Genomic DNA, 24,101 nt, shown 5'->3' with positions numbered 1-24,101 from the left:
TTTAAGTATGATGACATGTAAGAAAAATGTTAAAAGAAGCATTTATAGGGATTTTATATGTGTAAATTGATTTTTGTAAAAATATGAATCCTGTGAAGTTGAAGAGTGCGTACAGTATGCTTTCAGTCATATGTAGTTAAAATGCAAAGCAGTATGGCCCCTCAACACAGATGTGTGTACACACACACACACACACACACACACACACACACACCCCCGTCTACAATTTCTCTCTCTTCCTCATGTATACACACCAGTATGGTAAAGTTATAAGGAAATGTTTGGGAATATTAAACACCATATTCAGAATAGCATTTGGTGAGAGAAGGTGAGGAAAGTAATTAGAAAAGTGCAGAGGGCTTCAGGGATACTTACTATATTTCTTTAGTTGGCTCAAAGGTACAAGATTATAAAAAAGTTAGGAAAATTAAAAGAAAATGGACGATGGCTTAATCCTTAGAAAGAATCTCCTTTATCTATAAAATGAGTCCATTAAGTTTTTATGTATTAGTACAGTTCCAGTTCTTGGTTCAACAAAAGTTACCTCGCCATATATTACTTAAATTGACTTTCCTCTTTTTTTCCTAATGTTCTTCAAATGCTGCTGATTTCATAAATCACATTGCTGGTGTGGTTCTGAGTCTTTAAAAGAATGTGGGTTTTCAGCTTTAAAATGTCTGTTCCCACCATACAACTTACTTTAAAAAAAAAACATAAAACATCTTTTGTGAGATACTTATATTTATATAGAGGATTTCTTACACATATATTAGTGATTGACACCTCATTTGAAGCCAGCAAATGTTGAAATTTTTTTCCCCAAACTCTTAAAGGCATTTGACAAACTATATATGCAAGTATGTTAAGGATTGCCTTTGGTTTCTCAGGCATCACTATAATCAACGTCTCCTGTTTGATTTCAAGCCTTCAAAAAGCTGTGTTTTGTCTTTTGAGTCATGGTATTTGAAGTTTCCAAGCCTTTCAAGTTTTGAAAGTATTTTCATGCCAGTCTACGATGAAAGAGGCATTTTTATTTTGCCATGGTAAAGAAACTTAAATACCATGAGCTTCAAATTTGTTTAAAATGACAAAAGAGTTTCTATGACTGGCTTAGGACACTTGGCAAAATATACCACGAAGGCAGTACACTTTATGCCGGTAATGTATTTCCCAGGGCCTTGCATAATTTAAAACCCTCGTGATTCGAAATCATGCCCGCGAATCCATGTCAGGCATTTCAGTTGATCAGCCAAAGTGGGGCCTCCGTGAAATCATTGAAATACTATAATTCACGCCTACATCACCATCCCCATCCTTTGGGAATTATGCAGTTTCCAACATACCTGTAATATTTGTATGGTGTGTGGCGGGGCCTTATTTTCCATTCGCTCATAAAGTGAGGCTTAGAAGGTAAGCTTTCCATGTTTTGATAAAATAAGGAAGACCTGTGGCATTAACACGCGTAGAGAGCCCTTCTTTCTGGTTGCTTTTGTAGGTGGCTCCAGACTGGACCCCACGGGCTCCTTCGTCCCCACCAACACCAAGCAAGCTCTGTCCAACATGCTGCAGCGGCGCTCGGGCGCCATGATGCAGCCGCCCCCGCTGCATGCCATCACCTCGCAGCAGCAGTTAATACAGATGAAGCTTCTGCAGCAGCAGCAGCAGCAGCGGCTTCTCAGGCAAGCCCAGGCTCGACCTTTCCAGCAGGTTTGTACAGATCCAGCAGTGGAGCCTCTGCCTGTTGTTAGCGCCTCTAGCTAGGCATGAGTGGGGGGTATGGGGCGTATTCTTCCCGCCCGTGTATCCCTGAAATCTCGTGTGAACGCAGGTATAGCTCTCCTACAGGTTTATGCCTCTCGTGTATTTTACTGTTATCATTGATCAAATAGGAACTTGAAGTATCTTAGGTTCATGAAAAGTATGCCTTAAAGCAAGAAGAGCTAATGACTCTCCAGTCCCCGAGAAGCAGAAGGTTTTTTTTCATCCCTGGAGTGACCCTAACTGAGCACTCATTCCCTGTAATTATCACCATATTCTGTACTCCTTTTAGCTCCTACTTTTGTTTGTTATTATTAGATTGATCACTCTGAGGTTGTATCTCTAAAGTCCTGATGTTTCTTAGGTTTCTCCCTACAGTGCCCTGCATAGACTCTATTTTCAGTATGTGCTTAATAAGGTCTATAGGAAAGAACATATTACAAATCATAGTCAGTTTATGGATACCTTCAATTTCATTCTTGATTTACATCATTGCTATTTTTATGCCCTCTAACTCTGTTTTATTTAACTTTTGAGATTACAGTGATTGTTCAACAAAACAGTGGTGGGAATCCTACACAGCTTACTATAGGCTCATGAAGCCCACAGATCTGTACAAATAAATAAAATAGAAAAAGAGGAGGTGAGATTGGGACCCCCCTCCCCCACGGTTTCTATATACTTTTTGTACTTTCCAATTTTTCCAAAAAATGCACTATTTTAATGAGGATGAGGAGGATAATAATAGTAGCAGCTAACACTAATAGAGCACTTACTATTTGCCAAAACATTTCTAAGCGCTTTAAATGTATTATCTAAGATCCCACAACAACCCTGGGATTTAGGTACTTTTTTGAACCTCAAAGGAAGTAGACAATCCATAGGTGTATCCTGCTCTAAGAAAAACCATAAAACTTTGAAATTAGCAAGAAATCCTAATGCTTTAAAAAATATCCTTTATATTTTGTGTAACTTTCTAGGCATATCTCCATTGTGTAAGTTATGGCACTTTTGCATTCAGTCCACTTAGTGATTTGGGAGGCTGGAGGTGGGATGGTTAATTGTACATTCTTTAAAATGGTTCTTGTTTTTACCTGTACTATAAGAAGGACAGGAGAAAGGAAATAGGTCAACTGTGTGGGAATGCGACCAACAGTCACTGCATGCTTGTCTCTCCCTGACCTCTAGCATAATTGCTCAAACTCCCTGGGTGTCAGGTAAGATGGGCCTAAGTTGCTTCTTACACAGAAATGATGAGGATTTGCTTAAAATATTAAGAAATACTTATTTTACTTAAATAAGCAGCATGTTTGGAGCCATTTAAAAACCTCAGGGGGATTTTAGCTATTCTTGAGGATGAGCAAAAATAGTTACCTTTGTTTTAGATCTTGTCAAGATTTAAAAAAACTTGCTGTAAGTTGAGTAACCATCCCACCAGGATGAATTCAGCTACCTTTTAAAGTGATTCAGGCCTAAGTAAAAATTTACCTTCCACTAAGTTTAGTTTTTCATATCTAGCTTTTTATCACAAGGTATAATTTGTCTTATTAATAGCTCACTTTCAGACTGTTACTGCTAAGTTCAGTTTTGAATTGCTCTAAGTGATTCCTAGCATGGGGAAAACTCACTGGCCCATTTATAGTTAAACATGCTTTTCCTCAAAAGCTTCACTTCTGATACAAGTCATGACAAGCAATTTCCTCTAAAGCACATTTTTTTTAAAGGAATTGAATAGAATAACCTACATATAGTCAAAGATTCGTGCATATTTGCCGAAGGCAAGCTTATGACCTAAAATGTACCTGCAGGAACCCATTACTTCTACATTTTTCCTCAAAACACTCAAAAGTACCTGGCTATTCTTTTACACCATGTAGAGTTGTATTGCTTGTACTAATAAGAGTTAATGTGTAGTTGTTTTTTTTTTTTTTCTGATTCTTTTTGCCAACTCTGTTTCTTTGCTTTTCCTTTTCTTCTCATTATTTTTGTCCTACCTTTCCTTTTTTTTTTTTGAGAAGTCAGGAATTCCTTCCAGCAGTGAAAATGCAACTTCGTAACAGTGATTGTACAATGTTTACCTTCCCCCACGCCATATTTTTTTAACAGTTGGTTGAAACTTGCTTTACTCTCTCTGATGGGCTTTCAGAAGCAGACATTTTTTTTTTTTTTTCTTTCACCATTCTTCAAGTGTTGGATACTTGAGGGAAAATAATATTCTTCCAAGGAAGTGAAATACACCCATGGTGCAGTAAGATGGTTCAGTGGTCCCACCTAGAGTCATGAGGTCACATGTAGCATTTGCCAGAGTGCCTGCACCTAGGTGGTCTCGGGGAAATGTTAACTCCTTTCCTCTCATGTACAAACGATTAATATACCTGGAATCTAGCTAAATAAGGTGTTGTGGCAGGAAAAAATTCTCCTTGTGGTAATCCTTAAACTGGAATAAAGGCAGAATTATATGGAATATAAGCAATATTGATAAGTTGTTTTAATACATGATTCTGGATGTGGTTGTTTTTCTACTAAGTACTGACCTATATCCTTCATGATAAGAAATGATAGAGAAATGTTGATTCTAATTTTGGCCAGGACCATTTTCTCAAGTTACATGCCTGCATGTAATGTGATTCTCTCTAGCTATGTAAGACTTGTCATGTCTTTTTTTCTTATGAAATAGAATTCATTTTTCTTCTTATCCTAGCAATTTTCTAATTCTAGGAATCCATTTTCTTAAATGTAGCAAATGTGTTAGAGAAATTTCATTGATCTTAACCTTCAAAACTGATTTTTGGAATTTTAGCAGATGCTTATTTTAAAGACTGATGAGTTTTTCTAAGCCTTGGATGTGACTGCTCCCTAGGCCAGTTGTCCAATAACCACCCCATGGTAACCCCTCTTCTGATAAGGTCAGACCCTGGGTCTTATACCCTGTATTATCTTTACATCTAGTGAGCAGAGAGTAGGAATTTTATGAAAGGTTTATCAAATGAATGCATGTTTTGAGAAACTATTTCCAGGAGCCTAGAGCTTTCTAGTAGCCTTAATCCTTAGCAGTCTGATTTTTATCTACAGACTCATCTTAGCTGCCCTGAGTGCTTCCAGAAACTTATTCCAGAAGTGACTTCTGCTATGGTTCATTTGAAAACCTAGATGGGGCAGGGAAGACATAAATTCCTGGATTCTGGATGTGTCTCAGACCGTACAGAAGAATCCCCTTAGCCTCTTCCCACCTTAATGAAAGAAGCTGATGTACCTAGGAATCATCTAACCTTAGATGGTGCCCAGTGAAAACTGCAATATCATTATAAAATAACTCTGTGTCCACTGCAGAAACTGAACATCTGCTTCAGTTGGTCATGGAATTTTCTGTTACGGACCATTCTTGTATTTCCTAAAGAATGTATTAAGACATTGGTGTAGTGTCTAGAAAACAGATGCTAAATAGCATGGGTATTGTTAAGTATTTTTAATCAAATTATTTGATGCAATGGTTATAATTAAGTGTACTTTCTTATGGCTCTAGTACATACCGGTATGCATAAGGATGTTTTGGCAAGAAAACTTGTTTTCATTCTTTTTAGTTAGACTCTTTATCCAGGAAAGTAAAAATGATCACTCTCCATTCCTTACTCAGCATCTGTTATTTAAAGGGGACTCAATGTAGCGAATATGTCCCCTTTCTGTGCCTCAAATCCTCATCTACAAAATGGAGCTAATACAATATTTACTTTATAGAGTTCTTGTGAAATTAATGTTTTAATATACACCACAGCCCTTACAACAGTGGCTGGCTCATAGTAAGTGCTCAAAAAATGTTAGCTGTCATACTTGTTGATGTTTTATTATATCATGAATGTATTATTTCAAAGGAAATCTCTATCCCATAAAAATGATTTTTATTTTCTTAAATATGTTAAGGATTAAAAGAGAATAAAAACACTTCAAATGCTTTACTTCTGTCATTATATTAATTGTCCCTAATAAGACTGGTGCTCAGCGGCTGCCCATAGAAGAAGCCAGGAAGAAGGAATATTGTTTAGTTTTCCTAATAGCCATTTTGGTTTCTTAAAGCAGCGTATTTTGACTGTCTAAATTCTGTAATACAAACTTGGGAGGGGCTGATTCCAATTTCAGTGTTAAAAATATCGCTGTTACATTTTCTGCATATCCTGTGGAAATCATCACAAAATATAGAATATTGGTGAAAATAATGCAAAATGCTGCTTAAATTGTTTTCCAGTCCTCTTTCTTACATCCAATATTTTTCTTCTGACAGAAGGAACTTCCTTCACCACCCTCCCTCCCCCACCCCCCGCCACACACACCATATCAGTTTCTAGGGAGGGGACTTTTGGAGGGAATCTTTAAGTTTTGATCCACGAAAAGGACTTAATTGTTTGCCTTGTTTTATGGTATAGCTTTATCCTAATTTACCCCCTTTCAGTGCACAAAATCATTTTGCTGTTCTTTGTAGTAGTCAGGGCCAGCCAGTTTATTTTAATAGTCCAAAGAAAGACAGTATGTTTAGCTTACATTTGGCTGAGACAAATTTGGAAGAATGCAATTGGTTAAAGGCTACAGATAATCATATGGGTATTGATGACATTAAAGAGGAAGATTTCTGACAGAGGAGGGAAATGTTGTGCCCAGTAATAGCTAGTGGTTACTTGTAAGAACATTAGGTTATTAACCACAGGGCAGGTGCTATCATTGTGTATCTAAATGAAGGAATTAGATAACTTAATGAAAGAACAATGACTGAGTCAGAGCCTCCCAAACTCCCTGGCAAAAGTCAATCTGTAACATCCTGAAAACATGCCTCTTGGATTGATTAAATCCATTTAAGCTGAGCGGCTACCCTTTGTCTGGTAATTGATCTCTTACCCTAGGGACAGAGCATCACCTTGGAATATCTGTTTCCCTCCTTTGTTCTCTCCCTCCCTCACTCTCTAGAGGTGTATTTCAAACATACAGAGAAGAATAGAAAATATAACAAACACTAATGACTTATTACCTAGCATCACTGAATAATAATGTTCTGCCATATTTGCTCTAGGTCATTTAAAAAATAAAATAGTATGTCTACTCTCGTTTCCCTTCATTCCTATAAAGAGGTGATCACTATCATGAATTTAGTGTTTTTCTTTCTTATGAATGTTTTTTATACCTTTACTACATATTTTTGCAACTATTAACATAAACATACAGTATTAATTTTGGATTTGAAACTTAATATAATGGTCTCACACATGTATTGCCTTGTTTTCCAACTTTTTATTTTGGCCCATTTTGAATTATATCTACTTTGCTATATGTAGTTTTATTCATTTGTCTTAGTTGATGCTAGTCCATTATGAATATTAGCATAATATTTGTCCATTCTCCTGTTGATGATCATTTATTTCCATTTTTTCCTTACTGTTAACAATGCAACAGTAAACACGTTTTTATGTGTTTTCTGCATATATGGAGAGATTAGGTAGGGTATGTACTTGGAAGTGGAAATTTGATTTCCAAGGTGGTGCTGATTCTCATCAGTTATGAATGAATTTTTTCCTTTCTTCACATCCCCACCAACCTTGATATTGTCAGATTGTAATTTTCTCATTCAGAGCAGGTGGAACACTATTTGGATGTTTTAATTTCTATTTCCCAATTACCTGTGAATTTAGGCTCCTTTTATAACTTTATTAGCTATTCAAGGTTTCCCTTCTGTAATTTCCCTGATAGTGTAATTTGAGTGTATTTCACAATAATTTTATTCTTATTTGCTGAAGATAGGCAGAATAGCCTTATTGAAATACACCTTGAGTTTTGACAATTACCTTTAATGCATTCACTCAGATATTATAATTTAAATACATTTCAAAGACAAAAATGAGCTTAGGAGAAAACCCCTGAACTAGTAAATATGTCCTGAGCCCTATCATTTTGTTCCTTGGATAGAAACCCATATGTCCAGGGAAGTGGGTGCTTTACTTATTAATACTTGGCATTTCTCTGCTATCTGAATGATGAGAAAGATGTTCATTTAATTTGCTGAAATTATAATTACGCACCTAAAGTCTAGAAAATAATGTACACAACTTGATTTTTGGGAGAGAGGAGAGACGAGTGGGGGGTGTTGAGAGTGGACAACTAATAGATAATTGTCGGATCCAAATACAAATGTGCAGATGCAGTGAATTATATACCTACACCTAAAATAGTGAGAGAAGATATTTGCTTGGGAAATTCTTCCTATAATTTTTAGTCCTTAGTATAATAAAATACTTTTTCTATTACGGTTGATAGTCCTTTGCCTTATCTCTATCTCTAAAACTCAGCGGGAAGAAAATTTTTGACCTCTCAGCCAAAAATGTCACTTGGGATCCGTTTATAAAAATGATCAAACAAGTGAATTATTTACCTGAGAAAGAGAAATTTTCCCCAAGCCTCTAGTTACCTTTTTCTAAATCAGATTCCCTGTTAGTGTGTAAACACTGGTGGCCCTGTAATGATTTGTTGTCTGTTTTGGTTGATTGAATGTGTGGTTAACCTAACGCCCAGTTTTCGTTTGCACTTAGGATGGAGCTATCTAATTCTATATCCTCCAACATATACGACCCACTGACTTGTTCACTTAATGTCTTGTGTGTTTAATGTGACCCACATGTCCTGAGTTGTCCCACTGGCTGTAGGCTGTGAAGGACTCTGGCATCCTGTTGCTCCCAGTGGAGTCCCCAAGTCCCCTAGTTATAGCGAGTGTCTGTCTGATAGCCCTCCTGCTTCTTCTGTGTCACCATTTAACCTCTGGGTTCTGCTCTCCCCTTATATGAATATTACCATGTATGTCCAGTCTATAGTGATGTCATTTAGTGTATGAACTAATAAAGCCTTTGTAAGGGCGTTGGGATTTTAAGTCTTGACTCCTGAAACACTGTTTTAAAATGAACTATTTCATATGTATTGTGGCTACCCACATCATTAGGCTAAAAAAATCTTATCTGTATTGTCTGCCGTTTTCTTGCTGTCCCCTTTCTGTAGGACTTCTGTAACTCTGCTGTCTCCCTTCTGGAAGACTTTGACAACATAATGGTAACACCCCTGCTGTCATTCCTTTTTTCTGTCTTTTTTTTTTTTTTTTTTTTTTTTCTTTTTTTTGGTTTCCCCCCTGCTGTCTTTTCTTTTTTCTGTCTTTTTTTTTTTTTTTTTTTTAGTAGATTTTTATAGCATTACTCTTTAAACATCAGAGTAAGAAGCGGGGTATTCTTCCATAGCTGGTAACACTTAGAGTCTTCATTTCACTGTTACTCACTTGGTTTAAGTTTGAGACTGTAACACAGAATCATGAATGCATCGACCATGTTCGATTTAATGGGATTTATTTCTGAAAGTTTTTCCCTTTGATTGCCTCATGATTTTCATCATTTATGTGTACAGTATAGAAACCAGTGGACGTTCATGGCCTGGGTTTGGGAACATAGACCAGTTCGTGCACCTTCATCTCAGTTCCAGTTTTGAACCCATCTATTCCTGAGCTCTTGCTTCCCTTTGTGGTAATTCACATCATTAGCAGAAGAACGCATGGCATGCTAATACATAGGCTAGTGCAAGATAACGCAAACTGTGGTTATGAAACACACCCTTCTCATCACATCCCACTCACTGGCTATTCTGAAATTCTCAACAGAACTCATCATCTCTGTTGTCTTTCCGAGACAGAGAAGATGTTTTTTTTGAGCATAGGTCTTGTGCATGCATGTCCTAAGACTTCACCTCTACTGCTTTGCCTGGGCTAGCTAAGAATGCATGTTTTGCATTAAATTACTTATAGGTTTCTGTATCAGGTAGCCAACCCACAACATAAACCCAAGAAGCATTAGAATAAAAAAGAGCACACATCTCAGATGTGAATGTAAGTCAACTTGTTTCACTGCCAGTTTTAATGGGTAACATTTTCTGTACATTGGTGAAAATGTCCATGATTGCATATTCAAGCTTTGAAAATATTTAGGTTATTAAATACTTGTTATGTAGGCAATTTCTTTAATAGTTATTCAGCAAAGAAAAGTTTGGAGACTTCTGAAAAGAATCAATTTTTCTTGACACTTTGTGGTGTACAGAGAGCAGGTGAGGTTTTTATTTAAAAACTTGAAGTAAACTTTATCAATTAAAAAGTATTTTGGAGATAGCTTATGTTTGCTGTTGGACATTTTGTTCAGATGATAATGTAATTTGGATAAAGTAGAATTTGCATCAATCAATGATTTTACTTTTTTTTAAAAGACCAAATGTTTATCAAGTATTTAAAGTCATAAGGTTCTGTGCTTTCTGTATTCATTCAAATTAATGGAAATGTGTGTATATATCTTTGCTGTCCTTTTCACCATTCTAATTTTCCTTTAATTTTCTCCAGTATTAAGAATATAGTAAATGTATATACTCAACCAATCATCTATTCATTTATGAGCATGTTAAGAGTATATTGTAAAAGTTCATTATTGTGTGAGGTGTTTATTTTAGAATGAATCAGTTTGTTCCAGCCATTAATGTTACTGTTAATTGATTCCCAACCACGTTGTATTTTATATGAAAACATTATAAGAGAATCAAGCATAACTGGTCAGCTGGACCTCCTGTATTTATAGAATTTTCTCTGTGTCTGTTGTCTGCAATCAAAATACACCAGTATGATGTGATAACCATAATTTCTGGTTCACACCATGTATTATTTTAGCCTCGGGCACCATTACTCATTACCTTCCAAACTAGTAGTCACAAATAAAACCCTTTTTGCTAGATGACTCATAAAACATTACCCACTGGTTTTCACTGGGGGACTTCTTATTATCCCTAAATCAGCATTATCAGAAACAAAGTCACAAAATCTAGCTGTGGTTTTTTAGGTACAGTTTGTCTCTCTACTTGAGACACTTAAACACCATTGAAAAGTGATTAAATAGGGATTTCAAAAATTCATTGCTGGTGAACTGAGTGAATAGAAAATCCCTAATCCTGAAATGCTGATTGTCATGCTTACTGTCAGCTAATTGGAGGCATAACCAATTCTCTTTTAGAAAGAGGTCTTCACATTTTTTCAATTGCCAGAGGGGTAGTAATTGCTAAATGAAGAGAACAAGACCCAGAAGAATGAAAATTATGTTTGAGAATAATTTATCAAGAATTTTAAACTTATTGGATGCATTTATTTCAAATTATGTAAAAGGCCTTTGAGTCACCATCTCTTTGAGTTCAGATACTTCTCTTGTCTGACTCTAAATAAAGCAGTAAGAGAGAATTGTTCTTATAAAGGCTAGGAACATAGCACAGCTTCTTAAGGTTTTAGAAAGTGGAAGTTGAAAAAAAAAAAAATGCAGTGGATTTATGTTTCTTATAGAGAGGCAAGCCCAAAGCAAAGTGCATAGACACATGTAGGAATTTACCTCAGGTAACAATGTAGAGATGAGTCTGTGTAGTTACCGGAACTTCCCAGTTAACTGCGGCTTATTCCTTTAGCACACGTAAGTCAGGTGTCTGAGCCAAGGGAGCCTGAGCAGGGCACAAACATGTTTTATTTTCTCTTCTAGTGATGTGCTCAAAGTCAAATGTCAGTTGGCTAGACACAAATATTTGGTTAAAGACCGGCCTCTTGAGTTATCCTTTGGCTCACACAAAAATGTGAACTTTTTTTTTTTTAATTTTTTTTTTAAGATTTTATTTATTTGAAAGAGAGAGAGACAGAGGCAGAGCATGAGTAGAGGGAGGAGGGAGAGGGAGAAGCAGATTCCACCCCCCTGCCCCCCACCGGCTGAGCAGCGAGCCTGAAGCGGGGCGCAATCCCAGGACCCTGAAATCATGACCTGAGCCAAAGGCAGATGCTTAACCGACTGAGCCACCCAGATGCCCCTAAAAATATGAATTTAATGTTTCCTTTAGTTTCAATTAAGCAGAATAAATCAAGAGGGGGAAATTGAGCTACTTTGCAGATATTAATGCAGGTATAAATAAGTAATCATTAGAATGATAGATGCTAAAAATTAAAATTCACTAAAGAACTTCTCTTATTCATTCCTTATTCAACAAATTCAACATCAGTAATTTGTACAATTATTGATATAATGTGTTTCTAGCATTATTCTGGGGAAAACCAAAAGTAGGACATTTCAGTTCTGTGGGAGAGACTGGGGTATCTTTCATTCAAGGAAACATGATGATAAAGCCATGCACAGAGTACATGGGGACTACTGGCCAGCTCGGAGCATTTGATTTTCCCAGGAAGGATATTGCAGATCTGAATTATTACCTACTATCTTATATAAATCAGGAAAAATTGGTGGTAGGAAGGAGCATAGTATGTTCATAAATAAATAGTTTTCCTTGAGACAAAAATGACAGAATGCATGAATTTTACAGTGTAAAAACTGTATGTGAGATTTCTTATCCCTTTCTCTTTTTCTTTGAAAGTTAGTATTTTACCTTACATGTTAATTTTGTGATTTTTTTAATGTAGAATAGTTTTAAATTCCTATTTCTTAAGTGTCCGTGATCTCAAATGTTACTTGCCAGTAAGAGTGTTGCCCAGTAACACAGCTATTTCCCTTATTAGTATTCTAGTTTACTCCACATGTAAGTCATAGTTCCTTTCGTAGGGTTCTTCAATAAGCAGAGGAAGAGTGAATAGTATGAAAAATCTGTCTTTATGCATTTGCATGCGGCTGTCACACACAGATCACATCTTGTTCCCCTCTAAGACAAAGCAGGGTGTGGGAATTGTAAACTGCTTATGGATCTCAAGATTTTAACTCACATGTAAATAATTCATTTTTCTTCCTTTCTGTAAAAAGGATAATGTGCAAATATTTCTCCCCACAAAAAAGCAAAAGAGTGTGTTTCAGAGACCTTGTAGGGCACTGTCAGGGAGTCCGGATTCTCGAGGAGTGGCATTTAACCATGTGGTTCATCTAATGACTCCTTGGCAGTGTTTGGAAGATCAAAAGCCTTTCAGATACTCTCAGGGGAAGAGTTGTTGGTCCCGGGTGGCCATGCTGCCATGGAATGAATTCTCATAGAAGGAGTTGAGGTTATTTTCCTTAGACCCAAGTAAATACAGACATAATTGCACTTAGATCAATCAGCTAAAAGCTGAGGGTATCTTTATGGTCCCCCTATTCTGGGAATTTAGATTCTTGTTGAAGCTATTATATGCACTCTCAGAAACTTGCGTTTGGCCCATGGATGGATGGATAGTCACCTTAGGAAATGCCCTCAAGTGATTTTATATGAGGATCAGAGAAAGAATTTGACCATAGGATGTATACATTTGGTTTCAATATTTCAGTAACAAGTCTTAATAGAGATTCTCTCCTTGTTTTTGTTTTTGTTTTTTAAGATTTTATTTATTTGACAGAGAGAGACACAGCGAGAAAGGGAACACAAGCAGGGGGAGTGGGAGAGGGAGAAGCAGGCTTCCCGCCGAGCAGGGAGCCCGATGCGGGGCTCGATCCCAGGACCCTGGGACCATGACCTGAGCCGAAGGCAGACGCTTAATGACTAAGCCACCCAGGCGCCCCTCTTTCTCTGTTTTTTATTAGAGTGAGTTGTAGAGGCTCTTTGTCACTAAAGGATAAGCACCAAATGAAGATTTAAGTATTTCCATTTTTAATATCACATATGGAGACATCTTGTCATAATGGCAAGAGCCCTGAGTTCAGATAATGGCTCTGCTAGGTCTAGCTTGGTGAGCTTGCTAAGCTGCTTAAGCTCGTTGAACCTGGCTTTTTCTCTGAAGAAAATGAGTGAGGATGATCCTCCCTTTCTGCAGAGTTCCTGTGAGAAAATGGGAGTAAGAACATGAAGTCCAATCTCTGGTGTAGAATAGATGTTTAATAATTGTTGGTGTTTGCTCTCTAAATGTTTAGTTTTCTCTTTGTTAGAAGAGTTTACACTACTTTCCAAGCACATTAAATGGTTTTATGTAAGTATAATTTAACACTTTTGAAAAATGAGGATATCTGTTCAATAAAACAATAGTAAAATATTTTGAAATAAACCCCATTCTTTATAATTAGTAAGTCCTGTAAAAATCTAGGGATGGTTGGAAGCTAGAGCTCTTTTTGTGATGATTATTGCAAGCTTCCATGAAATAACTTCTGACACCATAACATAAAACCCATACAGCTGCTCTTATAAATATGTTTATTTTTCAAAGGGCAACACATGTATTAAATTAGGACTGGTAAGCAGAATTTAATTGGCTTTATATTGTAGTTTATTAGAATTATATTTGCTATTGATGTATTATAAATTTTTATTGATTATATTCTAGTTGATGTTTAGTCATAGGAGATACCAAATTCATCTCTTGACTACATGGTTAAATAGATAATTTTTAGGTCACTATGAAGAAACTTCATTAAAAAAGTCATGAAATTTGTATGTGGCATTTCTATGTACTACATGTTCTCTTTCTTTTATGGTCACAGAATGGTACATCTCTGTGGTTTCAGATTTCACATTCAAGGCTCATGAGTTTCAGTCTAGAGGGGCATTTATATCCTGGGCTGTACAGGAAAGCTATCTCAGAGCCTCTCTGATAAGTAGACCATCAGATTATTTTGGCTTGTTACTGTTGGAAACCTCTATAGTCTTTGAAAGAAATAAGTTTAATAGTCTCTACACACATAGAATATTGATGAGAAGTTATATTTAAGGCAGTTTGGAAACCTCCAAGTTGTATAATCATCTAATAAGATTTGGTGTCATGGGTTATCGGGCTTATTAGCCAGGAGTGCAAATCAAGTTCTTGCTGTTATGATCAAGAGTCCACCTCGACTTTGTTTTCCAGGGCCCACCAGGGGACCAGGCTGCTCTCTTTGCTGTACAGGCTCGGCCCTCCCCTCAGCTCCCCCAGTATCCAGGGCTGCAGCAAGCACAGGTATCTGCATTTGCTTTGTAGATGCTGCTGGGATTTTTACTGTTCTTTATTTGAAGTGGGAAACCAAGTAAATAGGATATCAGCTCTTCATGGGGTCTAGAACATAGTACTTCTGCTTATAGATTATAATTGACATTTCAAAAAAAGCATTACCAGTGATCAACAAGCCTTAGGATTGACTGATTTTTTAAACAGCATAAAATATTTCAGAAAGTTCTGGAGTTAAAAATACAAATAACCTCTCTACTTATAATGAGTAGATGTTGAAATGCTTCACAGTCCCAGAGTGCTTATTGTATGTTATAATGAATAACAATGTAATTCATGATTGAATTTATCATATTAAAAGATAGGTTTGCAGAGGAATCATGGTAGAATAAGAAGGTAATTGACCTTGGAATCAGACCATGGTGCAATTCCTGGCAACTTACCAGCTGTGTAATATTGTGCAAGTTATTCTGTGTCTTGGTTTCTTTCAAAATAGAGATGAGCATGTGAGGATTTAGGACAACCTGTGGAACCAGCATAGCACCAGATCCATGGTAGCCACTCAACAAATGATAGACTTGCCTCAATATAAGGCATCTCCTGGGCTATTTTTCCTAGTAATTTTGTGGTTTCTGCATCTCTATACTTTTACTCTGTCCCCCTCACAGTTAGGAGCCCAGGGATGTTGGCAAGACTGCCAGTGGGGCTAACAGTTCACACTGTGTCCACAGCTAAAAGGCAGTCTGAGGTAGGTTCTCACGGGCACTGAGCCCCACAGCTGGATCCATGCATGCTGCTCACTGGAAGTGTATTATGCATTACTCTGTCTTCCAAGTCAGAGCCATTAGACTACCTTAGAGTGTGGTTCTTTGAGGACTGAAGAGCAGGCCTCTTCTATTTCAATCAGCATTCCATTCTATAACTTGCAGATAGTCACCCAACAGAACCTCAGGTTTTTCATTTACATTAGGTGTCAAGATTTAGGGGAACAGGCACTCATATACTAATATTGAATAGAAAAATTAAATATTCAGAGTATTGGTAGAGTGCTGAAAAGGGCTATAGTCCAACTAGGACTAGAGGATATCAAATAGTCAACAAATACACCCTTACTGTGGGGTTAAGGTATTGTTTTTTTTTGGTTTTTGTTTTTTGGTAACTGGTTAATTACTACAGGCAAATTCATCAGATCCAAGGTGTAGGTATAGTTATATATCAGGAAAGTGTACTCCAGCATTTTAATTTACATTGGAAATAGGTAGCTTTTCTTTCTAATTTTGGAAATGAAATTAATGGTGCTTGGGATCTGTTGAACATTGATGTCATCTGTGCACTTAAGGTATGGATGCCTGCCTGATTATTTCTATACAGAAACATGTCTTTCCTTCCCTCAAAGTAAGCAACTGATTCTAAAACTGATCTTTTAACCAAATGAGGATTCATGTTTTGTTTTTTAAGATTTATTTATTTATCAGAGAGAGAGAGAGAGAGCTTGAGTGGGAGGGGCAGAAGGAGGAGGAGAGAGAATTCCAGGCAGACTCCATGATGAGCGGGAAGCCCGATGCAGGGCTCAGTCTCATGACCCTGAGATCATGACCTGAGCTGAAACCAAGAGTCGGACACTCAACCGACTGCGCCACCCAGGCGCCCCTCGATTTTTTTTTTTTAATTGAAATTTCTGATGAATCATGATCCAACCAGTTCATTCTGTAGCTTTCTTGCCACCCTCTTACCTCCAGAGTTGTCCTCCTCATATGTTGAGTTATAAGAACCTTTGAGAACAGTGACTTTCAGGGAACTCCTCCCAGGTTTGTTTTTGCCCCATATAGCTTAGTGATTGCAGAGTTGGTGGTAAATTAAAACACTGACTTCTTGTGCCCACCTGCAGACCATGCCCCAGGGCTATACGATGTATGGAACACAGATGCCTCTGCAGCAGACCCCACAGCAGCAGGCTGGTGGCGTGGTCCTCTCTCCCAACTATAACTCCAGAACTTATCCGGCCGCACATTCCAACCCGGCGCTAATGGAAAGACTCAGACAGATGCAGCAGCCGCCCAGTGGCTATGTTCAGCAGCAGGCATCACCATACCTGCAGTCCTTGACTGGCTCTCAGAGGTGATACATGTGGAAATAATGATTACAGTAGTAGACACTCGAATTCCTGACTTTGTTATACATTGTCTAGGGCATGGTGCTTTATAATTGTTTTTATGAGCTTGCATATTTGCATATAATTTGCATTCTGTCATCTCATTTTTAGTAGCATCCAGATAGAGGATTATTTCATTCAAGGCCCGTGTAAACTCACATCTGCCATAGTATGGGTGTAATGTTTTAGATGATGCCAGTATGTTAGCTGCAGTGTTTTCCGCTCTTTTAAAAAGATTTTTGGCTAAAAATATCTTAAAATGAAAAAAGTGCTGATTATTGTTAGCAGTACCTTACTAGAATATATTGGTTGGAGCCATAAAGTCTGTGATCGATTAATGCTCATTGTGCATGGTGCCCATAAGAGTTTTGTTATATTTTAGTTTCCACCTTTTCTGCTTCAGGTGTGGTTGGCACAGAGGATCATGAAAGATTCTTTCTCAGTTCTTGCTATAATTGAATCCCATAGACATAGTGCATGGTGACCACCAGCCATATGTGGCTGTTTAAATTAAGACTAAAGTTAAATTAAAAGTTTAGTTTCTCAAGTCACACTAGTCACATTTTAAGTGTTCGATAGCCACATGCAGCTGAGCAGAGCCAACTTTGAAGGTGTGGGACCTGTGCAGTCACACAGTGCACTGTGTTTAGAAGGATCCCACGCTTAGTGTAATGGTCTGCTGCCACCATCTTGAAAATCCTACTAGTTTTTGATCAAGGAGACTTGTGTTTTTGTTTCACACTGAGACCCAGAAATTATGTCACTGGTCCTGGAGACCAGTAGCTATCTTATTGGACAGCACAACTGTAGAACATTTTAGGCATCGTGGAAACTTCTGTTGGATAGCATTGGTCTAGAAGAATTAAGTTTCATGCAAAATTTTACATTATAGTAGACAGCAGCTTAGCTTCCATGTGTTACAATCAGTTGCTGTACGTCAACACGAAGTTGTTACAGCTTGGAAAGTTGGCACGGTTGATGGTAACACATTTGGGAAAATAAATAAGATCGGAAAAACATGCATTGTATTTATTACTATTCTAATAAGTGGCAGCAAAGCATATTGCCTATGAACTTGAACTTCAGAGCTCAACAGTTGTGGGTTTCAATCCCACCTGTGCTCTTTACTGACTGTCTGAATAACTTTGGGAAGTTACTTCTCTAGCTCTCTGTTGTCTCATTTTTAAAATAGGGATAAGAAAACGCAAATCAAAACCACTTGAGGTATCACTTCTCATCAGTCAGAATGGCTAGGGTCAAAAAGACAAGAAATAACAGGTGTTGGCAAGGATGTGGAGAAAAAGGGAATGCTTGTGGCCTGATGGTGGTGATGTGAATTGGTGTAGCTGCTATGGAAAACACTATGGAGGTTCCTCAAAGAATAAAAAATAGAATCGCCATATGATCCAATAATTCCACAGCTGGGTATTTACCCAAAGAATACAAAAACACTAATTTAAAGGAATCCATGCACCCCTATGTTTATTGCAGCGTTATTTACAATAGCCAAGCTATGGAGGCAGCCCAGGCACCTCAATAGATGAGTGGATAAAGAAGATGTCAGGTATATATAGAACAGACTGTTACTCAGCCATAAAAAGGATAAGTTTTCGCCACTGAAATAAGTCAGTCAGAGAAAGACAGATACTATAAGATTTCACTGATATGTAGAATCTAAGAAAACAGTGAATAAACAAACAAAAAATAGAAACAGACCAGTGTACATACAGAGAACGAACTGGTGGTTTCCAGAGGGAAAAGGGCAGAGAGATGGGCAAAATAAGTGAAGGGGATTATGAAGTACAGATTTTTAGTTATAAAATAAGTAAGTTACGGGAATGAAAAGTACAGCATAGGGAATATAGTCAATACTGTTGTAATAACTTTGTATGGTGACAAGTGATAACTACACTTATCATGGTGAGCATTTCATAATGTATAGAATTATTGAATCTTACCCACTCACTGTTTAACTGCAAGCCATGCAATTTGAATGCAAAATTTCTTATATGTGTTTGAAAATAAAACAAAACCAAAATTGAGGTGTTCCTCATTTCCAAATCACTGTCCCAAATACAAGTGTCAACTATCTTTCAATTAAAAGTTTTAAATAAATAAAACAGGGATAATAAAACTGCTGACCTCAAAGGGTTGCTGTGGGGAGTAATGAAATAATACATTTCAGACTCTTAATTACCGCTGTGCCGTCTCCAGAGTAAATGCTCAAATAATGTCACTTATTATTAAAAACAATTAAAATATTTTTAAGAAGTAATTTAAACACGATTGCAATTTTATCTTAAGTAGTGAGCATGCTTGCTGTCCTTTGTCCAGTGACTCCATCTCTCCATGGAAATCTAGATTATCTTAGTCACTGGTCTCTATCGCATGTGAATTGTACAGTTGAATACTGAACACAGTTGTTTCTTTGTGAACGTGCGTAATGTGCCACTGGCACTGATTGAAAATATGACAGTTTGCCTGGGTGTGAAACCAAGTTGTATCTTTTTTACCAGACTGAATCATCAGTCCCTTCAGCAGAGCCCTTTGGTAGGTGGAGGAATCGATGCGGTGCTGACTTCCACACATCCAAGCCTTCCTTCGGTGCCCCTGCCTCAGGACCCGATGAGACCCAGGCAGCCACAGGTTCGACAGCAGCAGAGGCTCCTCCAGGTGGGGGTGACGGCAATGCATGAGGGGTTCTCAGCAGTCCTATGAAATAAGAGGCACTCTAAAGAGCCTTTAAGTTCCAAGGAACCCCGTGTAGTTGAGCCTAGGAGCTCAACTGGTGTAATTTAGTTCCAACTTGGCCAGGGTCTTCCTTTCTCTGTGCTTTTGCCAGGTTATGGGCAGGAGGGTGCATTTTGCAGAATGGCCTTCCCCTTTCATAGAGGTTCAGGAGAGGGTAACTGGCTGCCTATATCTTAATATATATGTATATTGTGAGCGTCAGCTCACCCACTCGCTGTTTAACTACAGGCCATGCAATTTGAATGCAGAATTTCTTCTGTGTGTTTGAAAACAAACAAAACCAAAATTGAGCTGTCCACAACTTTCATCAGATTCCCAGAGGGGTCTGTCTGTAATCCAAAAAATTATCTCTGACGCTTCTGTTCTGATTTAAGCTCTGAAGTTGGAGTGACGTAGGTGGGATATTTCATATTGTCTCTGGTAAAATCCAGAGAGCTGTCCTTCATTTATTTGATGTAAATATTTAAGTACCTTAGATAAAGCGTTCCTCCTCTTGACACATTCTTGCTTCTAACTTACTCATTTAGGAAATATAGGCTATTTATGTTTACCTGTTCCATTTATCTTCATTCTTAACAAGTTTGTCCTTTGTTACTAGATTGGATATTGTCTGATGAGTCTGCACAGTGGACTCTATCAGTAATTCACCTTGAGATGCACTCTCATTTTATGTGTTACTAAGAAAGAAATAAAACACCACCAAAAATGGGGAGTCTAGTAGAACCGGGGTAACCAAAGCTATACTCTTGGAATGAGTTCAGTAAAACTGTCATACAGAAAGGAACAGTAAAGTAACATGCATATCTCAACCTTGACCCTGGTTGGAGGGAAGAAAAAATGCCTCCCCTGAGAATTTGAACCACAACTTCAAGTGTGTTTGAGGTCTGAATTCAGTGTGATCCAAAAAATTTTAGTTGACAGTACCCCCAGGTGATAGGCAGAAGCCAACACAAATCCTCCAGAAAAATGGGTTTTACAATTATAAAATGTCATTAGTTGTAAGATGCTATTAAGTTGCAACTCAATTTGTAGTAAGAGTTCAGTAAGAAAATATAAGTAAAGCACTCATTTGGTAATATTAAGAATAGCTGTAGTGGTATTTTCATAAATAATTTTGTCTCAGGTTCTGAAGATATGTTTCAGAACTTAATAGAACTGATATTTATATTTCCCTCTGTTATAAATTTCTCATTTCCTAATCACGAAGGAAAGTTATTACATTATTTACTACTTCCTGTCTTACATTGCTTTTCAAGGCTGCAAATTTTGAAAGTGTTTTTTTATTGGTTAATATGTACTTTTTTATCCCAAGTAGCCTAATATGCCCCTCTGGTAATTTTTTCATTACTACAAATTCCCTGGAGATAAAGAAAAGGGATTTGCTTCTGCCTCAGGATTATACTTACTCTTTTCTTGGTGACTGACTACCTTCATAAAGGAACAAATTGGTAATTATGAGGTTGGTTGGATTTTTCTTGGAAGAATTCACAGAAAGCCAAATGGAGAATTGGCTTTATATTGCAATCATTATGGTTCTGGTCCCACTTGCATTGTCTCAGTTGGGAGTGACCCTGCCCAGACCTCCTGCTAGGATTCCATTCCATGAGTGTTGGCATTTAGTGGGAAATACCATCTGGTAATAGCTATTTATTACCCTGCCCTAAAGAAGACACATAATTTGGGGGATAGTATGCAAACCAAGTTGGAAATGCAAAGGATGAAAAGAAGTCCAGCACTGTCATCATCAAAATGAAGTGCCTGGGTGGAGGACACATTGAAGGTCACCGAGACAAACCACCTATTAATATTTTCCTCTCCTCTGTGTCCCACATGGTGGATGAGTAATGTGTGTTTCTTCTGTGATTTGGAAGTGTTTTCTAAGGGCTCTTTATTTACACCAACTTGATCACTGACATAATTTGTTTTTATGCTGGTATTTTTTGTCAGAACTTCCCACATATATACATCTTTCTTTTAAAAAAATATTCTAATCTTCAAGAATTACTCCTCTTCTTTTTCCTGTTTTTCTCCCTTAAAAAAAAAAATTAATCTTCACAAGTTCCTCCAGATTGTCATAGGGACTAAAACGGTAATTACTTAGTCCTTTTCCAACCCTCTGGTATAAGATAGGATAAAGTATGTGCAAGAGCCGGTAACATGAAAGGTGTCAAAACAGTAAGTATAAAGGATGTCCCTGGACAGCAGAGGGCAGTATAGACAGTGATGACGGAAAGAAGAGCTCCCTGGGGTTGTGGTAGTCCCAAGAAGCCTACAAAGAGAACAGATTTAGGTTTTGCCCTTAAAAGATGAATGTTTGTCAAGACAGTGATGCAGGAGCTAGGTGTATATCATTTTCATTGCAACAGCATAATTAGATAAAAGGTATATAGGGGGAGGGGATTGGAATATATTACCCTCTCTAAGTGTCTAATCCTTTTTCTTTCCAGATGCAGCAACCCCCCCAGCCCCAGCAGCCCCCACAGCCCCAGAGTCAGACCCTTGGTCTCCAAGCGATGCAGCCCCAGCAGCCTTTGGTAAGGAACCTGGTGTTTTGGAACCAAATATGTGGGGTTCTTCTTTAAAGGCAGGTTGCATTTTTTCATCCCACAAGATTGTTAAGAATTAAAATAGCTTAAATGTACACTTGCAAATTTTCCCTAGAGCTTTTATCAGAGTAGTATATTTGTTTTCACAGAAAGGTATAAATAAATATTGGGGTTCAGTAAGTTATACCATTTTCCTCTTCAAATTTTTTCAGACTTTTCCATGGACTAAAATATTTATATTGAGACCCCAATTTTTTTAAAACAATGTTAAAATGATAATTTACCATATCTATTTGAGTTTTTACTATACTTTCAAAAGAGCATGAGTGTGCTTTCTAAAATATCTTTACTGATATAAAAGAAACTCTGATTTTAACCAGTTATTTTCTGTAAGAATTTTCATATAATTTGTAATCGTGTAATTAACTTCTTTAGCTTTGTAAGTCAGATTTTGAAAATGTTAAGTGCATAGCATCAGTGTTTTCTGAACCTCAATAATTTACATCCTTTACTTTTCCAAGTGCCATATCCCTGCTTTATTATTTACTTAAGTATTTTTTCTTTAAATTGCCTCTTTTTCTATTTACTGAAGTAAGTATATTCTAAAAAGAATTTTTATTACTGCCATCAGTGGTCACATCACCTGCTACGTATTAGAAATATCTGTAAAAATAAATACTTACACTGAAGGTAACTGAACGACATGAGTTGTGTGAATGAATACTACCTAACATGAGCTGGCTTATTGCACTTTGGGAAACCCTGGTATAGACTATCTTCAGGACCGGAGTAGAAAGATGGATGGTTTCACAACCTTTGCAGTAAAGAAATAACAGCAGAGCCAGCCCTGTGGTATATCAGGAGAGATCAGATCAGTAGAGCTAGGTGATAAAGGACAGGTCATGCCCAAATAGACTGATAATGGAGCATCAGCAAATGAAATAGGGTATCTCGGTGCGGAGGCTTGTAAAATGCACCAAGATATCCTTTTACAAGCCTCTGCTTGTAAAACGGGTTGGTCCCCGTTATTACGGAAATTCTTCTTTATTATGAATCTAGTTTTTCTAGCTCCAGTTCCTTTTTTTTTTTGTATCTGTGACATTTATTGTAAACCATCTTAAAAATCCTTTCTCAGGTAGAGGCAGTATATAAACGTTCACATACAGCCTGCACTCTTCATCCTCAGGGGTGTATCAGCAGGGATTGACTGACTTACAAGTGTTGTGTCAGGGACTCCTTGGCATGGGATACTCCTACTTCACCCTAGCATCTCACCCAAGAACAAGATATAACTGTTTATTTTGAAGTAATTTCAAACTAACAGAAGAATTAAAGAATAATACAATTACCATAAATCCTCTTCCCAGATTTACTAATAACATTTTGTCACATTTGCTTTATTATTCTTTCTATGCACACGCACGCATGCACTCCTTTCCCCCCGATCTGTACATATCAGTAAGTTGCAGACTCCTGCCTCTTTTATCAGTACTATTTTAGTTGATTTAATTTTCTTTTTTTATTCTTATGTTAATCCCCATACATTACATCATTAGTTATGATGAAGTGTTCCATGATTCATTGTTTGTGCATAACACCCAGTGCTCCATGCAGAACGTGCCCTCCTCAATACCCACCACCAGGCTAACCCATCCTCCCACCCCCCTCCCCTGTAGAACCCTGTTTGTTTTTCAGAGTCCATCGTCTCTCATGGTTCGTCTACCCCTCCGATTTCCCCCGCTTCATTCTTCCCCTCCCGCTACCTTCTTCTTCTTCTTCTTCTTTTTTTTCCTTAACATATATTGCATTATTTGTTTCAGAGGTACAGATCTGAGATTCAACAGTCTTGCACAATTCACAGCGCTTACCAGAGCACATACCCTCCCCAGTGTCTATCACCCAGTCACCCCATCCCTCCCACCCCACCCCCCACTCCAGCAACCTTTAGTTTGTTTCCTGCAATTAAGAATTCCTCATATCAGTGAGATCA

The 24,101-nt window shown here is 37.6% G+C and overlaps 1 protein-coding gene across 1 annotated transcript in view; it reads left to right on the top strand.

Annotated features, from left to right (window-relative positions):
• MED12L (mediator complex subunit 12L) overlaps positions 1–24,101 on the top strand; it is a 322,651-nt gene that overhangs the window by 284,010 nt on the left and 14,540 nt on the right. The window contains exons 38-42 of the mRNA XM_021685957.1: positions 1,496–1,707; positions 14,585–14,674; positions 16,551–16,780; positions 19,331–19,487; positions 22,013–22,099. Of these exons, the coding sequence (XP_021541632.1) occupies positions 1,496–1,707; positions 14,585–14,674; positions 16,551–16,780; positions 19,331–19,487; positions 22,013–22,099 (776 nt within the window). The remainder of the gene's footprint in view (positions 1–1,495; positions 1,708–14,584; positions 14,675–16,550; positions 16,781–19,330; positions 19,488–22,012; positions 22,100–24,101) is intronic.

Source organism: Neomonachus schauinslandi, chromosome 1 (genome assembly GCF_002201575.2).
Source record: "Neomonachus schauinslandi chromosome 1, ASM220157v2, whole genome shotgun sequence".
In the NCBI taxonomy this organism is placed as follows: domain Eukaryota; kingdom Metazoa; phylum Chordata; class Mammalia; order Carnivora; family Phocidae; genus Neomonachus; species Neomonachus schauinslandi.
Note: the sequence above shows the minus strand (reverse complement) of the source record. Positions and strands in the feature narration are given on the sequence as shown.